The following is a 19,436-nucleotide window of genomic DNA, read 5'->3' as shown; positions in this document are numbered from 1 at the left end:
TAATTCATTCTGGTCATATAAAATCAAGTACCTCTGTTAAGCTCACAAACCCTTCTAGCTACACATGTTATCAACCTGCAGCTCAACTCAATTTGGTGTTCCAGTTATTCAAACTCAAAGAGGAAACCAGAAAGTTTAAATCGAAATTCTATCTGTTCTGCAACTCTATCGCTTAAAGCATCTACTGTGGATTTCAGATATGACGCAATCCCATCAAACCAGCAGAGAAGAAACATGAGAATGTCCCCATCAGAACACGATTTTCATGCACACGGTTCTTGGGCAGGACATGAAACGAGTGGTTCAAAAGCGCATTGGATGACACGCTTTGAGCTGTTCCTCTTTTGGACTTTCTGTATTTTTTTTTGCAAGAGATGGCCACGCTTGATGTGTTCTGATTCGATTCGAGGACTCACAAGCGAAACGAGAGGATAACACCGTTTGACTTTGACCGCCGCCGAATGCCCCACTTGGCACTGCTGAGAAACTTGGTGCCAATCGTCCCAGGTAAGCCGTCGCCTCGTTTCTTGAAAAAGTCAAAGCAGTGTTTTCTTTCCAACCTGTTGATCTTGTACACTAAAAAGCAACCCCCAAGAAACCCGACATGCACGCAACCACTCAACTCTTCCTGTATATATTTATGAACCAGACGCACCACAAGAAGGTAATTGGAAATCAAAGCCATACCGGTCAAACCCAACCTTCCTCTTCCTCTTCCTCTTCCTCTTCTTCCTCCTGTTGTGTCCTAAGCCTGAAATTAGCGAGAAAGGGATGATTCTTGTGTTGGCAAGATTCAGCAAATTCCGTTCCAAGATGGAAGATCACTTTTTCCACCACAACCAGCCAGACCACCTTCAGTCCCAACTCTTTTCCTCGCTCTTGGAATCGTTTGAGTCCGATGTTTCGAGCCGATTCAAGAGCCTGTTCTTGAATCCGAGACCCGTGTCAGAGTACATCTCCTTCTCTTGGATTCACCGATGCTTTGAGCTCTTGCCCTATATGAACAGGGCCTTTTCGAAGCTGGTGGTGGAATTGGACCACCCCATGAGCAAGTGGGAAGCTGACGCTGCGGAAGCTTATCTGAGTTACAGCTTGAATTTGCTGGAGCACATGAATCTGATCAGCTCAAGTATTTCTCATCTGGGCCAAACCAGGGTCTGTCTCTCACATGCTTTGAGCTTGGCTGATGCTTCACCATCTAATGCCCTAGAGCGTTTGAAGGCCCTTCAGCCAGAAGAAGCTTTTACCAAGGATCTCAAAGTGGAAGAAACAAAGGAAGATGGTGACCAAGAAAGGGCTTGTTCTGGGAAGGACCTGTTAGTTCACAAAGCTTTGATTTTTATGAAGGGTATTGAATTTTGGGTTTGTGGGATTTTGCTTTCTGCTTTGACTGGAGATCCAAAACCATACATGGGAATGAGAACAGGGGCCACCAAGCTTCTCAACTCTTCCTTGGTCAGTTTGGAATCAGGATTTTATGAAGAATTGTTGGAGAAAGGGAGTGTTTTGAAAGAGGTTCGAGATATCAAGGGTTCAGTGGCTTGCCTTGTTGCTGCAATGGAAGATGGGAAAAGCAGTAATGAAGTTGGGGAATTGAAGATGAGATTGGAAGGATTAGAGAAGATGTTGGATGGATTGAGCAAGGAGGTGGATGGTCTCTTCTCTGAGATGTTGGCAAGCAGAAATCAAGTGATTGATTGCTCAAGACCAGGAACGCATTAGGGGGGGGGCCAAAAAGGGCATACTGCAATACTTTAGTGTTCATTAGATCTCAGTTGTACATACATTTGTTTGTAAATTCCGATTGAATTGTTCTCAAGTGTATCTTCTTCATCAGAACGAAGCACGATTTATTTATTTATTTATTTAATTATCGACTCTTTTGCTCCAGAGGTAGTAAAGTTTCGTTTGATCGTTTCCACTTGCCAAAACACTATCATCAGATTTCAGGCACAACTAATGATAGAAAAGGATCTCAAGCCAATCGAGGAAAATTTGGCTAATAAAGAACTTTAAATTTAGGCCCCAACAAAAGCCTACAATCTGCGATTCCCAAAGCCACCTCTCGAAAACAGATTGGCAAACGCCTAGCCTTCTGAACATCCTGAGGAGAAATTGTCCCTCTCCCTTCTATAAATGAGGGAGGAATAAAGCTGAGATCTTGATTTTTTTCTTAGTTTCTAAAACGATGCATCAATCTCATTAACTGTTTTGACATCCGTCTAGGAAACCATAGCTCCTACTGTAATGAAGGACAACAATACGAAAAGCAAATCAGGGCAGGCCCTTTTGACACCCTTTGCTGCTGTAGTTCTCTTTGTCGGACACGCTCCTTTTGTGGTATACATCAAATGGCAGCCTGAACAATCAAAGAAAATGAGCTTTGTCTCAATAGAAATCAGCATCCAGATGTAGCCACAACTACAAGCGAATTAAACTATCAAGCACCTAAAAAAAGTGTCAACTCATGTCAATATTCGGATTAAAAACACGGTCTTGTGCCATAGGGATTTCTCTCAGTATTTTGGGTCTCGGGGAGGTCAGGTTGTGTCTCATGTTGCCAACCCTGCTCAGGATTCCATACAGAACAATTTATTCAGTAAATTCCCTTAGCGGTTTACCAAATTTTTGTCAACTGCAGAACTGAAACTGAAACTATACAAAAAAATCATTTAATTTTGTGCTTCGGGGTGGTCAGGTTGTGTCTCATGTTGCCAACCCTGCTCATGATTCCATACTGAACATTTTATTCAGGGGTTTACCATGTTTTTTGTCAACTCAGAACTGAAACTGAAACTATACAAAATTAATCAATTTAGGCTTATTCAATCAAGGATAGAGTGATTCCGTACCCTAGATACAACGTTGTGTCAGAATCTCCATTTTCAGCTGTGCGATTGCAGGCCTTATCAGGACTGCCAGAGCCAGAGTTGTTGAGGGCTTTCCTCCTTTTCTCTGGATGATATTCAAGATGACGGGTAGCTGGAAGGAAACCTCTAAGCTCGTCAACCTGCAACGTGTGTGCGGGAAATCCAAAAGAGAAATCTCAATTCTCAATTGCAACAGGTTATATGAGGATTATGGGGACGAAAAAGACGGGAAGAGCATATTTGCCTGTCTGCGCAGAGTTTCATTCTCCAGCATAGCCCTCTGCTCCTGAAAAAAAAAAAAAGATCGAGCTAGTTATTAGCAGGTAAGAACTACATGGCCAGCAGCAGATAAGCTTAAAACTTTGTGGTAATGAGCCAACAAAAAGGTGTGCTACATGCAACGATACTAATTAGAAACTCAAACCCCAAGGATGAAGAAAAGTACGTGAATCAACAATAGACTCTGGTCATAAAGCACTGTATCAGATTGCTCGAAAGGGGGAAAAAGTTTGTAGCGTTTCTGTGCTTCTAGTTTGAATCAAGTATAACTTTCAATTTTTTATCTCTATACCATGATAAGTACCAAGTCGCAACTTTTGGGATTTTCATTCTGAATTAGCCATGGTCTTTCAAAAAATTATATCAAATCTGGCATACCTGTAATCTTGATCGCTCCAGCTGCTCCAGAAGCCATTGCTCCTGAAATATTACAAATTACATTAGGCAACCTAAGAAAAGGCAATCCAGAACCCATTTCAGTTTAAAATTTGCTTCTCCTAATGAGCTTCAATGTAAGGAAACGAAAAGGACGAGAAGATTGATTCTATGAAACCTTTTTCTCCTTGACGGATGATAAAGCCCCACTCAATTGCTGTTCCAGGTGCTGCAATTCCTTTATGCTCAGGCCATTCAAGTCCTTGCCCAGTAGCCTTCTATCAATTACAAGAAATGAACAGTAAATTGTTGACTAAAGAAAGGAACAGACAAGAAACAACGGAGGAAAAAAAACACTCACAATTGTCTCATCTGCAGCTCTGCGATTTCATCTTTAAGGGTGTCTACCACCTTATCATCTTCTTTCTTCAGGCAAAACAATGTTAAGTCAGAGAAGTAGAATTAAATATATAAGTACAGTCTAAATGGGAGGGATGCTAGAGGAAATCTCTCTTGTAGTTTAATATGTGACCACCACATTAATGTAAGCAAAAGGCACTTATTTAAAAAAAAAAAAAATCTGGCAACTATTTCCGAAGATAATGCATTTGATGGATCCTGTTTGGCTTTAAAACAATGAAAAAGACCAGATAAGTGAACAGTGATGAGAAGGATACCGTAGACTCTGGCTTGTATTCTATAACAGTGGACTCTGGAGAATCTTGACACCTGTTGTATCTTGATAGTATCTGTTTCATTCTGCAACACAAGATGCAAGTGGAAAAATCATGAAGAACACGGACTCTTCCACTGGCTAACTACTTAAATCACAGGATATTTTGATTACATAAATTTGCTCAGAGTACATCAATAAGTAAATGATCCAACCTCTGAGTGAGAAATCAATCTGCCTATTGGCATTGGATGAGTTGACAGTGAGCTATAAATTAGCTTCAGGTAACAAAGAGACTCATATAATAATCAATTATTGCATGCTCACTGAATCACATTGCTTCGATGTTCATTTGGGTTCAATAAAGTCATACACACTGCAAAGATCTCCAGAGTGACTTTAGAACAGAACATTATTTATTTTGTACCAAGGCTTCCATTTTCTATATCTATTTTCTGCAAAAGTGCGTTAATGTTAAGTCTTAACTTCAAAACATGAGAAACCCTCTCTCCGGCAAACCATATCAGCATAGGTCCTCGGGTTGATAAAACTATCAAGGTGTGCGAGCCAACCCCTCCCTCCACACTTGGTGAGATATGGGAAGGCACAAAGTTGAGGAGTTAAACCTTGCACTTCTCGATTGTCAGGTCAGTCCCTCACCACTAAGCCGTTACAGAAATTTCAGTTTTCGGATTCCTCTTGGATTTTCGCAATTAATTTGCAATGCCACGAGAAAGACCAAGCTTAAGTCAGTTCCAAAAAAGCAAGAAACAAAATGGGCGACACCTTCGAGGTAAGGAAAGTGATTAAATAATGAAATTTGAGAATAAATACCTATAATGCCGACAAAAGGTAATTATAACCACCATCAACAGCTATTACAACTCTCGAATTGTTCTATATTGAAACAGGGTATGCACAACATGAAACAAGACTCTCGATAAACTTGAGAATACAAGTGCCTACCAAATCTGCGTTGGCGAGGAATCGAATGATAAAATACAGCATCAATTGCAAAGATCCATTTAGCATGGGAAGAACAACTGCAAAGTCCTAGAAAAAAGTATCCCGGTGTGCCAAAAAGCGAACATGAGTACCAAATTCTACCACAGCCTTCAAGCATTCTAACATCAAATGGCCAAAAGGGACACAGCAACACTATTGAGCAAAAGACCAATACCACTAATTTCTAGAAATCATAACAAAATCTTCCTGGAACTTGTATGACACAAGAGTCCCTGGAAATACAGATGACTATTCAGGGGAACATGATCTAAAATTTATACAAAACAATCTCTCAAATTTCCACAACCCTCCCTCATATTTAAAAGGAAATAGAGCTCACAGAAAACTACTGCTGTAAAGTTTCTAAATTTTAGCGCTAGATTTGGAAAAAATGAGAACCTGCAGCACTTCGGACACCTAAGGACATGTGCAACAACCAAAACCCCATTTATCTAGTCAAATGAAATGAAAAAGCTTTTTGACTAACAGAGCTAAGTGAAGACATGAATTAACACATGCAAATATTCAGAAAAAGAAGATCACTATCTGCTTCAAGCAAAAGCACACAAGCAGCATATCGTCAGACGACCGTTCGAGGTTCCAAAGCCGGAAAAAAAAAACACAAAAGAGCAAAATGGAAGTCCGTACAAAGGGTAAGGCAAAACAGATCAAAACATGCAACTCAATCGATTTGGAGAAAAAGAAAAGATCGAAACTTTACAACACATACCCAGAACTGGAGAACTCATAGAGCTTGCCAGTATTCGAGAAGATTATGACAGCAACTTCAGCATCACAGAGGATGGAGAGCTCCTGAGCCTTCTTGAGCAACCCAGAACGTCTTTTGGAGAATGTAACTTGCCTGCTGTTTGCATTCTCGATCCTCTTTATCTCAATCTTCCCCCTCCCCATTTTTCCTCCTCAGACAGAAGAAAGAAAGAACCCAATTGATCAAAATCAAAACCCAGAAGACAAACCCCCTCCCACCAGGAAAAAAAAAATATAGAACTGCTGATCCCAAACAAAAATCTCCCTTCTGGGCTGTTTAAAAAAGCAACCCTTTTTCCGTTCCTTCAAAACCAAAAAAAGAAAAAGAACTGGGTTTTAATGTCTGGGTTCTTGTGCTATAGATGGCAAAGGAGGAAGTACTAAATTCAGAGGAGGAGGAGAAAATAAAAGGGCGTGATGAGAGAAAGAGAGAGAAAGAGCGTTTTGCACCAAATGGCAACATTGCCTAGAAACGGCAAGTTTGCATGGCCCTGTAGACTAAGATAGAGTTGTGCATGCTTCTCTCTTTTGCCACTTTTGAGTGTTTTGCTTTTAATAGGTCTCTCCTGTGGGCCCACCCCTGGTTTTCCCTGGTTTTCAATTCCTTATGCATATTGGCATTATGTGGGTCCATCTCTTTATTTCAGTATATCCCCAAATTTTCCATTTTATGGTAAATGTATTGCCATACATGGGATAGTTCATTGCCATAATCAGAGGACTTGTGTTAATTTTCTTGCTGTATTCAGAAGATGTGCGAGACCAAAAAAGAAAAGTGAGCGACAGAAGAACTTGATTTCGTGGGTAATGCGGTGGGCCACATTGGGAAATTCAATTCTTTTCCTTTTGTTGATGTGAGATTAAAATCAATTAAAGAAACTGTCTAAATTAGTCAAATATGGGGAGTTGCCAAAAGTGGCTGTGGAGTAAAAGCAGGCAAAAAGCATCACCCTTGGGTTGCAGCATGAGTTGTATGGTTTTTCCAATTTGGTCATTTGATTTTCAAAAGCTGTCAAGTTTGGGTGAGGGTAAGATGACCCTTTTCTTTATTTGTTATCTGTTGTTTCTAATTTTGGAACTTTGCATACTCTTACTGCCATATTTGGAGTGCCCATAGCCTGGACAAGGCAAATTGGAGTAAATACAAATCCTTTACTTAGAATGCTGAGGTGCCAGACTTTCCATTCAATGAATGGCAACTTCTCCTCTTCACCAACAAATTTCTTGACCCAATTAAAAACAACTGCTGCCAAATTTGGGAATTTGCAAAAATATGGATTATCTCTCCATTTCCTGCTCCTAAATTTAAAATCTCTTTCCGAGGTACATCTCATTCAATGTTTGCCCATCTGGGATTTGCTCTTGAGATGCCAGTAATTAACATTTTCTCGTAATTACTGCATTAACCTGTGGTCCTTCTTGCTAAGCCATCCCCTTTTTTTGGCATTACTTGGTCAATAAGAAATTTTCGAGTTGATATATATTAGTCAGTATAGGTAGTTTTTCAGATTGGTTTACCAAGAGTTTCGGGAAGAAAATCTTTCCAATCCTTTCCTGCTTCTCAAAATCTGTTCTTACTTCCAATTTAAGTGGTTGATGCAGATGATTCATCGAGCAATAATTTATTTTGGCATAGATCACACGGGATTCTTGATCTAACCAACTAATATAGTCAGTGTTGGATGAGATCCTTGTAAAAATCAATTTAACCGTGAGATTTCCAAATCAAGGACTCTCTTTGACTTCCTTAATTTGTTTGAATTCTAATTGACGATGAGCTTCATCCATTGGATGCATCGGTGAATTGCTTGTTCATCTGACCAGCACTTTCTTTGGACGTCCATCTCTCAGCAGCCGACCATGACTTTTCTGGCCGAATTCCCTTTTGGGTCAAATAATTAGGTGATTAATTTTCATACACAAGACTAAATTTATCTCGGCGCTTTCATCGAAAATGGGTCGTTGAAGTTGAAACTAGTCGATTTGTGGAAAACTATTTACTCGCAATCTAACTCTAACAACCTACGCCTAGGAGGAAGGGAATTTATAATGGTATATTCTCAAGTATGGTTATTAAACAAGGAAAAGAGGAACACATACAGAAGACAAAAATTTAATGAACAAGAAAAATAATGAGTAATTTGAAATACTTAAAAAGACAAATTTATGTTGCTGGGAAAGGAACAAGATTTAATTTACATTTAGAATGTGAAAGAGCTTTATCACAAGAAACCGGAGTGATTGATCCTTTTGAATTATTATTTTATTTATCATTCGGTATAAAAAATACCCTTTTGAAAGAGCTTTATGAACGCTGAATTTAGTGAAGAATCAAATTCGTATCATGCACATTGTTCATACACGCATGCGTCACGGTCAAGAGGTTTTTAAGCCCAAAATACCGAGGAAATGGCCCTAGATGAAAGCCTATGAGTTGACCTAGAGAACCATGAAGTGTAGAATCTTCTTACATTTAGGATTTTCAAAGACACTCTAGAATATTCCAAGGGTATAACGGGAAATGTATACTTGTAACTAATGGGTGGTAGTAGATAAGAAGATTGAATATCTAATAAATTTAGATCAAATGGAGTTAATGATTGTAAAAAAATGCACTCATTATGAATAAGGGTGCCCTCCTCTCATTTAGATTCTACAACATTTGAATAATACAAGTATTCTTTAGAGCTTCTCGGTGATATGTAAAGAGATTAAATCTCCACCTTTAGATCAAAGGAAATCAACGATTATAAAGAGAGTAACTCATATATAAATAAAGATAACATCCCTTACATTTGGATCATCCAGCATTTGAGCAATGTAAAATATTCTTGAGAGCTTCCCTAAATACTTTCTCTCTCTAAAATTTCATTTCTTGGGTTTAGAGAAAGTGTGAGAGTATAACGAGAAATATACACTTGTAATTAATGGACAGACGTTAGTTAAGGAGATTGAATTTCCACCATTAGATCAAAGTAAAATCAACGGCTGTAATGAGAAAAACTCAATTATAAATAGGGTTGTCCTCCCTTCATTTGGATCATCTAATATTGAGCAATAAAATGCATTCGCTCGAAAAGCATCTCTTTCATTCGTAGTCTAACTACCAATACAATATTAAGTCTCACCTCCATTATGAATAAACATTATTAAAATTAAAAAAAACATGATCCAGTAGAACTTCTAGAGTCCAGAATTTGCCCCTCCCAAGGAATTCTTCCTAGATGTCAATTTCATTTCATACTCATCAAATCTATAGACTCCATGCATGTATCAATTGATTAGAACACCAACAACATACCAGAGATGCATTGACTTTGTTCTTGCAAAAACAATCGGTACAAACAAATTCGTCTAGCTATGAAATTTCTCCTAAGTTTGTCGAGAGTTAATTTCATATGTAATAGCAAAAACTCTACAGGTCACACCCAGATCTTGCAATTCATCAATTCAGAATTGCTAAACTTCACAATCATCACTAGTCTGCCTCCATTCCTAATGTCCATTCACGTGTGCATCTGCATGCGTACATTTGTGCAATCACATATGCATAGTTTTTTCTATGTTAAAAAAAATGTGAATGCATGATTGGCATGGAAAGAGACTTAGATCTAAAGAAAAAAAACGGATACAACAATCTCACCATGCAAAATTATTTATCAACATATCCCCAAATTTTCAACATATTTTCCAACAATTCCCCAAAATTTCCATTTTCTATATATAGTAAATATAATGGGATAACCCATTGCCATAATTTGAGGAGTAATTTCAAATATTCTTGCTATATTGTATTCAGAGACAAAAAAAAAAAGAGAGACCAAAGCAAAAGGAAAAAGGAGTAGAACTCAAATTTGTGCGTAATGTGAGTGGGTCACGTTGGGAAATTCAATTCTTTTCCTTTCCTTGATGTGGATTAAGTTAATTAAAGATACTGGCTAAATTAGTCAAAATATGGGGAATTGCCAAGAGTGGTTGTGGAGTAAAAGCAGGCAAAAAAGCATCACCCTTGGCTTGCAGCATGATTTGTATGATTTTACCAATTTAGTTATGTAATTTTCAAAAATTGCCAAAATATTGGAGAGGGTAAAATTACTCTTTCTTTATTTGTCATCAGCTGTTTCTAGTTTCAGAATTTTGCATAGTCTTGTTGCCACATTTGGAGTGCCTATAACCTGGAAAGGCGCATGGGAGTTAATGTAATTCGTTTACATAGAATGTGAGAAAATTATCCAAAAAATCCTAAATCCATCGTACTTTGACCGATTCAATCATGAATCTTTCAATTTTTCTAATTAAGTCATAAATCTTTTCACATTTTGCCAATTGAGTCTATTTAACTAATTTTAACCGGAAATCGCTGATGTGGACACTGTTGGTGCAACATAAGATGGCCACACTGACATGGATAATTTTTTATGAGTTTTTATTATTTTCATTTCTTTTTTCTTTTTCTTTCCCTCTTCTTTTTTTTTTTCTACCAAGTCCGGCAAGGGTCACCGGTCAACCCTCACCGATCACATGCGAGGGCCGCGAAGCCGTTGCTGAGGTGCCAAACTTTGTTGGTTCGATAAATGGCAGCTCTTTTTTTTCACATACAAATTTTTTGACCCAATTAAAACAACTATTGTCCAATTTGGGAAATGAAAAATATGAATATCTCTCCATTTTCTGCTCCTTTATTAAATTCTTTTTTCGCGGTACATTTCATTGAATCTTTGCCCATCTCTTGAATAGCCACCAATCAACATTTTCTTGCAATTACTGCATTCAACCGGTGCTTCTTCTATGCTAAGCCATCCATTTTTGGCAATTACTTAGTCAACAAGAAAAATTTGCAAAGCTGACATATATATTATTTAATATTAGGTCGAGCTGTTAGTTTGTTTTCCCATTTGTTTCGGAAAGAAATCTTTCAGATCCATTCCCATTTCTCGAAATTGGTTCTTATTCCCAATTGAAGTGGTTGATGCTAATGATTCACTAAGCTATAATTTAGTTTGGCATAGATCACACCCGATTCTCAATGTAACCACCTACTGGCACAATTATTGGTACTTTTACAGCCAGCTCTTGATGAGGTTCCAGTGAAAATCAATTTAACCGTGGGATTTCGAAATCAAAACCTCTTTGACTTCCTAAATTTGATTGAGATTTTTAATTGATAATGAATTTAAGGTGCGTTTGTTTCACTGACAATGAAGAAAAATATTTTTCAAAGGAATTTTTTTCAAGAAAAATGGTTAGTTTTCATTTGTTTAGCGGTTTAAGAAAAGTGATTTTCTTCTTGCCAGAAGTGAAAGTTATTTTCTCCCAATCTAAATTTATTATTTTTAGTTCACAGAAAACATTTTCCACAAATAGATTAATTTTCCGTTATCCAAATACCGGAAAGTCAGAAAACAGATTTCCAAGAAGAGGTTTTTTTCAAACGAACGGACCCTTAATGCATTGAACTTAATTCCTCTTTGTGTCACATAGTGACCTGGTTAAATTTCACACACAAAAAATAGATATATTCCCGCGCTTTCGTCGAAAATGGATTGCTCACGTCAAGACCGGTAGGTTTGTCCGTAACTAATTAACCATTTCCTCAAGATCTAACTCTAACAAGTTACACCGAAGCGAATTTAAAACGGTACATTCTCAAGTGTGGTTATTTAAACTAGGAAATAAGTTATATTAGAAAGATTTAATTTAAATCTAAAATGTAAAAGAGCGCTAAGAGAAATTACCAGAGTGATTGATCCTTTTGGATTATCATTTCATCAATTAACCGCTAAAAAGATATCCTTTTGAAAGAGCTTCCTATACGCTATCAAATAGGTACAAGGCGCATTGTCCACACATGCATGCACATCCCTCAAGCTCAACCACTAAGTTCTCCATTATGAATTTGCATTCTGGACAAAGAAATTTTCTCCTTTGGAACTTCCATGAGCCCTGAATTTGCCTCTCCAACACTCTCATCCTAGATAAGAATTTCATATCATGCTCATAAAATCTATAAACTCTATCTATGCACGTAGCAATTGAAAAGCCCGGCAACATATGGGAGATGCACTGACCTTGTTCTTGCAAAGCCAATAGGTCCAGCTATCAAATTGTTCCTAAGCTTGTCAGAGAGTTAATTTTAGATGCAATTCATTGATTGAGAGCTGCTAAACTTCAATATAGTCCCTCGTCCGCTCCGATTCATAATGTACATTAACGTGTACATCCCCGTGCACATATGTACCCGTGCATGCTTTGGTCTGTGGGGAAAAGAAAAACAGGACGTGTGCGATTGGGATGCATGGAGAGACAGACTTACATCTGCAAAAAAAAAGAGGACACTGATCTGACCATGCGACATTATTTAGCTAATCAGCGTATTTATCAATTCAATGTACACCACAATAACAAGGATTGGGACTAGGACAGAACAGAATTAAGTAACCTCTAGTGATGCAAATTGCAAGACCACTACATAATTCAAAAAGCGTCTCCAATGGACCTTCAGTCCATTTGACTTTCCACATCCAGTCCCAAGATCACCCATTTCATGCAGAGAGCTCTACAAATACCTAGTTGATTAATGGAATATCGTCCTGCTACTTAAATCAGCGGTATTCAATGTGACGAGTTATAACATACATCAAAACTAGTGAAGAATACAATTGGATAGCTAACCAGAATGAGATACTCGGAGAAGCCGCTATAAATTATCAACATCCAAAGGGTCGGTTGTTATGCTACTTAGCTCTGTCTCATCCATCTTTTTGCACACATATATGAAGTGAGAATCTGGATCTTCCACCACAAAATCAGGTGGAAGTAAACCCTTGTCAGTAAGAGGCACGGGTTCCAGATATGACCTTGATGTTGAACTATTGTTTGCCGGCTTCTGAAATCCTGGTCTGGCTGTAGAAAAAATGAATAGAGAATACTAAGAACAAATTCTCTTTTAACCTCACAGAAGAAACAAAACAAAAAACTCACTTAAATTATATGTGAGGCAAACGACCATTTAGTAAACTACAAATCGTGGAAAGTCACAACCAGCAATGTAAACCAAAGATGAGCTGCAAAGCAAATTGATATGAAATTTACTATAAAGCAACTTGATATGAAAATTTACTTTGTGATTCTTCTCTCTGTTGTGCGCTTTGGAATGACAAGCGCCAAAAGAACATACTTATGCTGGTTAAGTCCACAGGGATAACAAGTCCAATCAAGAGCACCATGTTGTACTTTAAACTAATGTGTGTGTAATACGTGATACCACAGAACCAACTTAGTAATGACTAATGGAGTAGTCAGATGATCTCATGCTTTTAGGGGACAAATGATATAAAACAATTGGCCAGAAAAGAAAAGGAAATAAAACAAGCTCTACAATGATCCCATGCCTGTAGATATAATAGATGTTTGTAATGGTTAAAGATCAATTACAGCAAGTACTTTCTGCAGATTGTCAGGACATATTGGTCATATTCTTCCATTTTATAGGATTTCTCTCCTGATCAGAAGGACTTACGTATGATGTACAGAATGATTCGCCAGTTGTATACTGGTTGGTTCAAATGAAGCATCCTCACACTCGGATCACCATAGGTAATCTGCAAATCATCATCTAGTTTTAAAACCTGAAACCAGAGATGGAAATGGGCAAGACATGCTTAACATGTTGCATTTAATTACCAGCATGTAAATTCCTCCAGCTTTAAGAAGTCTACAAGCAAGGAACAAACATAAGTGAGGACAAGAGCAATTAAAAGAGAAGACGGACTGTGTCTTCCAGAAAAAAATACCTACGAAATTCTAAAGAACATAAAGACAAGTCAGAAAGGGAAATCATGTACACGACCTGCTCACCTCTCCTAGCATTCGAGCAGCATTTGTCGGCGCATCCGTGCCACACTAATCAAGAAAAGCACAATTTAAAAACAAAAAAATGCTGATGCATGAAATTATTGAGTATGTACTCACTACTCAGACAATTGAATAAGCAACATACCATCAAGGAATCAAGAGTTCCTGGTCCCATGTTAACAAGTCACGTGAATGCATATCTCGGATAGAAAACAGATTATGATCAGCACACCATAATCTTGCAAATTAGAAGAGTATTTATTGAGGGGAAGAACATTAACCTTTATCGATGACACTGTCAAATGACTCATCCGGGAAGAAGCTCATGTCCCTAACATCCATTTCAATGTCTATTGAGCTTCATCAAGGAACAATAACCAGAATTTGGAAGCAGCAGGAGAAAGGTATCCGAAATCAAAATATAGAAAGCCAAAAGGATACATTTAAGCTGAGGGATGCATTCATATTTTCTTCTCATCATTTCAATAGCCACTGAGGAAATGTCAATGTTCGTTATGTCTTCATACCCATCCTTTACCATGTCTTCGGACATTACTGCAAATAATAACAATTTTTAGAAGATCATCACAAACTACAAGAGAATGCCGAAACTCTGCCGTAGTAACTCTACAGAAACTCCATAAGCTTTCATAATATATATTACTTCTCCTATCAATACAACAAACCCAAAATCCAAAAGTTTCAGATGACTTTGGTTAACAATCTGTTAGTGAAAAACAAAATAGTGACTCAAAAATTAATATACATTCTTTAGTGACTATAGATATGTTTCTGCATTGAAGAATACAAGCTAGGGACTCCTCTGTTGCAATAAACTAACCATAAAAGAGTTGTTAACAAGCAATTGAGGGTGTATGCCCCCCCCCCCAAAAAAAAAAAAAAAAACTGAGGTTGAGAGGTGTTTCTACTTTATGGTCAAGAAATCTAGAGTTGCATTACTTTCCTTCCTGCGTCTTTAATAAGAACCCAGACAGAGTGAAGGATCAAACCCAGGATTCCCAAAGTGCAAGCAAGATTAATTTCCTCTTTTACAATTGATAAAAGAAAATGGTCATAATTAATATTTCTCTAGAACTATCAATCAAGCATAAAAATTTGTGTCGATTAGTCATCTAAAGAATAGAGAAAACGGATGTATATCATGAACCATGACGATTTAGATTAATCCAAGGGATGCTTGCGTTATTGCCATTTATTTAACTATCCAAGACAGGCAGTCAATTTAGAGCTCTCACATCCCAACAATATTCCAACCCAATCCACCCACTTTTGTTCAATGATCCATCACGAACACAGTCATAGATATACCGAGGAAATATGTACACAAATGATATAAAAGAACTTACCAAAAAGAAAATGATATAAATCAAGTTCCACAATGAATCTGATAAAGAATAAGAAAACTAATAATGGTAAGGGAAAGAATCACCTGACATCAAAAAACCTAAGAAAGAATAATGTAATTCAAGTGGCACAGTCGCAAAATTAAAAAGATCTCTCATTTTCCTGAGTATCCACATGCACAACAAACGCAGGAGCAAGACAGATAACAACAAGAGTATGGTAAGAGATGAGGTCGGTTTAGCATCTAAAAGCACTGCCAGAAGTGCCAGAATCCTTTTGACCTCAGGAAGAACAGTAAATAAGTAGAGGAAACAGCAGAATAGCCTAACTTCAAGAAGGGTTGACCATTGACATCACAATACTTGGGCCCTATTTTCGCTCATCCACCTCTTTTACCTACAGAATGACCATATGCAGAAAGCTAACACTTACAAAAACAGATTCAATCCAAAGCTCTCATACTTCCATTCCGAAAAGTCGCCTTCATATCTTGTAGCATAGTAATTGTCTTCCGAGTTTTTCAATTCTACATACCAAATACAGTCTGACAGCCTAAAGTGCCAACGGATAAAGTGTTACTTTCCCATAATGATCGCAACGCAGAAAATATAGAGCTCAATGTTCCTGATTTAATTCCTCAACACATTGCAAGAGCAGAGTTTCACCAAAAACATATGTGAACAGATGCTGGACGGATTTAACTAGCGAGTTTAACTTACGAACAGGCCAACCATCAATTCCAACAAAAAATAAAAAACAAAACAACTTTCATGTCCTTGAGGAAGCAGAATTTGGAAGAATCCAAATGAAGAATGCAATTAAAACCATGTAGATTGATTCAGGTCCAAGGTTCTTAGTCCACGGCACAACAAAATCGGGAAAACAAACTCGGACCAGTAACTTATAACTTTCCGCTCAATTCACAGCAAATGTCCCAAGAACTAACTAGGGGGTTTCCACAAGCAAGATCCTAAATTTCTCCCCAAAGATCCCAAATTCGAACCTGTTCTCCCATACCCGTTAAGCTCCCGAGCAGATCGAAACAAAGCGACCCCCACAGCGACCATTGAGGACGCAAGAGAAAGAGCCACGGAATGAGCAGAGACAGAGAGAGAGAGCGACGAGGGCGGAAAGATCACATACGGGCGTTGCCGCATCCGACCATGAGGACGCGAGAGGAGAAGCAGGGGATGTACATGCGGACGAAAGGGCGAAGGCCAGCGTAACGCTGGTACCAGTCGAAATGGCCCATCTCCGCTTCCTGGACGTAGCGAGCGTCCCAGTACACGGCGTCGCCGTAGTTGTACGTGTTGCAGGTGGACACGTCCCTGTACATGCTCCTCCTCCTCCGCCTCCTCCGCCTTCTCCTTCTTCTGCACGGTGGCTGGTTCGCTTTCGAGCGAGTAGGTGATCTGGTGCTATGTCTGCTGCTGCCGCCTTCTCTTTTATTCTGTGGTGTGTGGGAGTGCGGGGTTCGGTTGGGTCTGTGGTGAGCGAGACGACGAGGTAAAGAGAGTGGGGTGGGGGTGGCGATCTTTAGTTTTTTTTTTTTTTTTTTTTTTTTGGTCGATTAAGATCTTTAGTTGTTCGGGCGTGCGATTGTTGTTGTTTTTGCTAAGGACGGAGGTTGTTGGTGGTTTTGTGGGGGCGTCAGATCTCGCCGTACATCACCCGGGCCCGCTTTTGGGAAATTCTCGTCTATTGCTTTGATTTACCCCCCAAAAGTTCAAATTGGAAAAAAAAAAATTTCTAAGTTTCTCAAGGAATTATGAAAAGATGCGGGTTTTATTTGTTTCGCGAAAAATATTTTTCTCGTATTTGGGCATTTGGATCGCTTAGAAAAACGAGTCAACGGAAAATATATTTCTACCAAAATTTAAAAATAATTTTCTCTTTAAAAAATCAGAAATTATTTTCCAAAATATGATTACATGTCGACGCTTGTACCAGAAACTCTACGTTTGGGCACGAGAACCCTCATGCTCGTTCTCGGGCCCTTGGCAGTTGGGTTGGGTCCCTTGGAGCCCAGGTCCATCGAGGCCGAGCTCAGGATCCCGACGCCCCACCCCAGGTCCATCTAGGCCGCTCCCAAGACTGTGGGCACCACACTCAAGTGCATAGAGGCTGCGCCCAATAATACGAGGTTGGGTTCGAGTCCTCGGCACCTGTGCCTGGGTCCATCAAGATCGGGCCTTGACCTTGGCGAGCATGGTAGGGTCCCCTGCGCCCACGCCCACTCCCCAATCCATCGATCAAGGACTAGCCTCAATGGACTTGGGCATGGGCACCAAGGTCCCAAGCCCAATCTCGATGGACCTGGGTTCGAGTGCAGGGGACCGAGTCTTAGGCACCAGGTTCAAGGCACAATCTCAATGCACCTGGGCGCTATCACCAATATCGGAGTTTCAGGCCCGCCCTCAATTGACCTAGGCTCAAGCGCTGAGATCCTAGTCTCGGGCTTTGGGGTCTGGGGCTCAGCCTCAATGGACCTAGGCCCAGGCGCCGGGGACCTGGGTCCGGCCTTTGTAGACCCGGGTCGCGACACTAGGGAGCCCGACATTGGCAGCAAGTTCTTGGGTTCGGTTTCGGTGGTCCCAAGACCAATGCCCGTGCTTATGCTTGGGAGTCAGGGATCCGGGCTAAAGACGTTGATGCCCTTGTTGGATTCCTTGGCTACCGAGGTGCAAGACTCTTCATGCACAGTAGCACCTTGCGGCTCTCCATCAGCCACCGCCGTATTGGCGTCTCCACATCTTCAGCCGTCCCCAACAGCAGCCCCACCATCCTCGTCTCTCACTCCCCCGCCGCAACCACATAGTTGCACGTCGTCACTCCATCAGTCGGCATGGCGGCACCTTAGTTATCCTTCTTCTTGAACACCACGATGCTAGAAAATATCATAGATCCTTGTCGTCCTTCTTTTAATCTCACAATTCTAAGAGTTATTCCTTGGTTCTTTTCTACTCATATGTCTAGGCATCCTTAACCCAGGAAAAGAATATCTTTAGGGACGTCTAATTTACATTTTGACTAACAATTTTGTTCAATACTTGAAATTCACTTGATTCAATGTACTCAAAAGTTCAAGCTATGGAATCATGCGTCTGGCAATGAAAACATCCGCGAGGGCGTTAAAGAAATGTATCTTAAAATATTCGGCTAAATAAACGGGACACCGAACAGAAGTCCTCTTGCGGTATTCACACGTCCTGTTGCACCAGATGCTATCGACGCTACGTGTCCTCTCTCCATCTACTTCATCCCTCTTTCTTAGAGCGGGTGCCGCCATATACATGGCTCAAGAAAATGTGGCCATGTCTTCCCCGGAACGCACAGGTGAAGAAGCGAGGATAACATCAAAAGGGCAAACGTGGAGAGCAATGCGCATCATCGAGTCGACGACGAGTCCCGTGATCGAACCAACGACGGAAACGAAAGAGCCGTCGTCGCAGCAGAGAGGGAGAAGAAGAAAGCGGGCGGCGGCGGCGGCGGCGAAGGAGGGAAGGAGGAGGAGATGCCGTTGATGGCGCTGAACCATGTGTCGAGGCTGTGCAGGTCGGTGAAGGACTCCATAGAGTTCTACAGGAAGATGCTGGGGTTCGTGCTGATCGAGCGCCCGCAGGCCTTCGACTTCGACGGCGCGTGGCTCTTCAACTACGGCATCAGCATCCACCTGGTCCAGTCCCACGCCGAGGACCGGCTCCCCCCGGACTCTCACCCTTTGGACCCCATGGGCAACCACATCTCCTTTCAGCTTATCATCTCGAACTTGACCCGTGTGTACCTCTTTGTGACTTTCTAATCTGTCATTTTGTTATTAGTGTGAGGACATGAGTGCGGTGGAGCACAAGCTAAGGGAGATGGGTGTAGAGTACATGAAGAGGACGGTGGACGACGACGACGAGAGCGGGGCGTCCACCGACCAGCTCTTCTTCACCAACCCTGACGGATTCATGATCGAGATCTGCAACTGCGAGAACCTCAAGCTCGTCCCTGCCGGCTCTCTGGGCAAGATTAAGCTCCCCTTCGACCGGCACAACCCGCTAGTCGAATTGAACAAGGAGGAGGAGAGCTAATTATAATCGCGGTTTCATCTGTTGTGAAAGGTTGGTGTTGGAGTGCTTGTTCTTAGGTCCTGTATCAAGAACGCTCGTGTGCTTGTTCTTAGGCATACAAGCGTTGGGGAAAGGAAAGGTTTGTTTGTAAATTGGTATATCCATTTTGGACATTAGGCTTTATCGACACAG

At 40.2% G+C, this 19,436-nt stretch overlaps 4 protein-coding genes across 5 annotated transcripts; 2 read left to right on the top strand and 2 right to left on the bottom strand.

Moving 5' to 3' along the window:
- Nucleotides 1-813: 813 nt before the first annotated feature.
- LOC115684811 (UPF0496 protein 4-like) lies at nucleotides 814-1,722 on the top strand. The gene has a single exon (XM_030609695.1). The coding sequence runs from the start codon at nucleotides 814-816 to the stop codon at nucleotides 1,720-1,722; it is 909 nt and encodes a 302-aa protein (XP_030465555.1).
- Nucleotides 1,723-1,994: 272 nt separating this feature from the next.
- Nucleotides 1,995-6,406, bottom strand: LOC115684933 (agamous-like MADS-box protein AGL15). The gene is made up of 8 exons (XM_030609894.2): nucleotides 5,933-6,406; nucleotides 4,202-4,283; nucleotides 3,886-3,950; nucleotides 3,703-3,802; nucleotides 3,528-3,569; nucleotides 3,115-3,156; nucleotides 2,853-3,010; nucleotides 1,995-2,359 (listed from the first exon to the last, which is right to left on the bottom strand). The coding sequence occupies exons 1-8, from the start codon at nucleotides 6,112-6,114 to the stop codon at nucleotides 2,275-2,277; spliced, it is 756 nt and encodes a 251-aa protein (XP_030465754.1). The 5' UTR covers nucleotides 6,115-6,406; the 3' UTR covers nucleotides 1,995-2,274.
- A 5,354-nt stretch (nucleotides 6,407-11,760) lies between these two features.
- On the bottom strand, nucleotides 11,761-16,713 carry LOC115684950 (uncharacterized). Of its 2 annotated transcripts, XM_056308330.1 has the most exons (9): nucleotides 16,333-16,713; nucleotides 14,266-14,379; nucleotides 14,106-14,174; nucleotides 13,970-13,989; nucleotides 13,820-13,872; nucleotides 13,654-13,684; nucleotides 13,490-13,571; nucleotides 12,643-12,873; nucleotides 11,761-12,285 (listed from the first exon to the last, which is right to left on the bottom strand). In XM_056308330.1, exons 1-8 carry the CDS (start codon nucleotides 16,523-16,525, stop codon nucleotides 12,668-12,670), a joined length of 768 nt encoding a protein of 255 aa, XP_056164305.1. In that variant the 5' UTR covers nucleotides 16,526-16,713; the 3' UTR covers nucleotides 11,761-12,285; nucleotides 12,643-12,667. The 2 variants fall into 2 exon arrangements, with proteins under 2 accessions (XP_056164305.1, XP_030465776.1); XM_030609916.2 differs by lacking the exon at nucleotides 11,761-12,285 and having other exon boundaries at nucleotides 12,312-12,873; nucleotides 16,333-16,712.
- A 407-nt stretch (nucleotides 16,714-17,120) lies between these two features.
- Nucleotides 17,121-19,436, top strand: LOC115684810 (glyoxylase I 4). Its single transcript, XM_056308149.1, has 3 exons — nucleotides 17,121-17,260; nucleotides 18,532-18,967; nucleotides 19,011-19,436. The coding sequence occupies exons 1-3, from the start codon at nucleotides 17,121-17,123 to the stop codon at nucleotides 19,263-19,265; spliced, it is 831 nt and encodes a 276-aa protein (XP_056164124.1). The 3' UTR covers nucleotides 19,266-19,436.

Source organism: Syzygium oleosum, unplaced genomic scaffold (assembly GCF_021117445.2).
Source record: "Syzygium oleosum isolate NSW1041296 unplaced genomic scaffold, Sole_v2.1 Sole_v2.02, whole genome shotgun sequence".
NCBI lineage: Eukaryota > Viridiplantae > Streptophyta > Magnoliopsida > Myrtales > Myrtaceae > Syzygium > Syzygium oleosum.
This window is presented reverse-complemented; position numbering and strand designations above follow the sequence as displayed.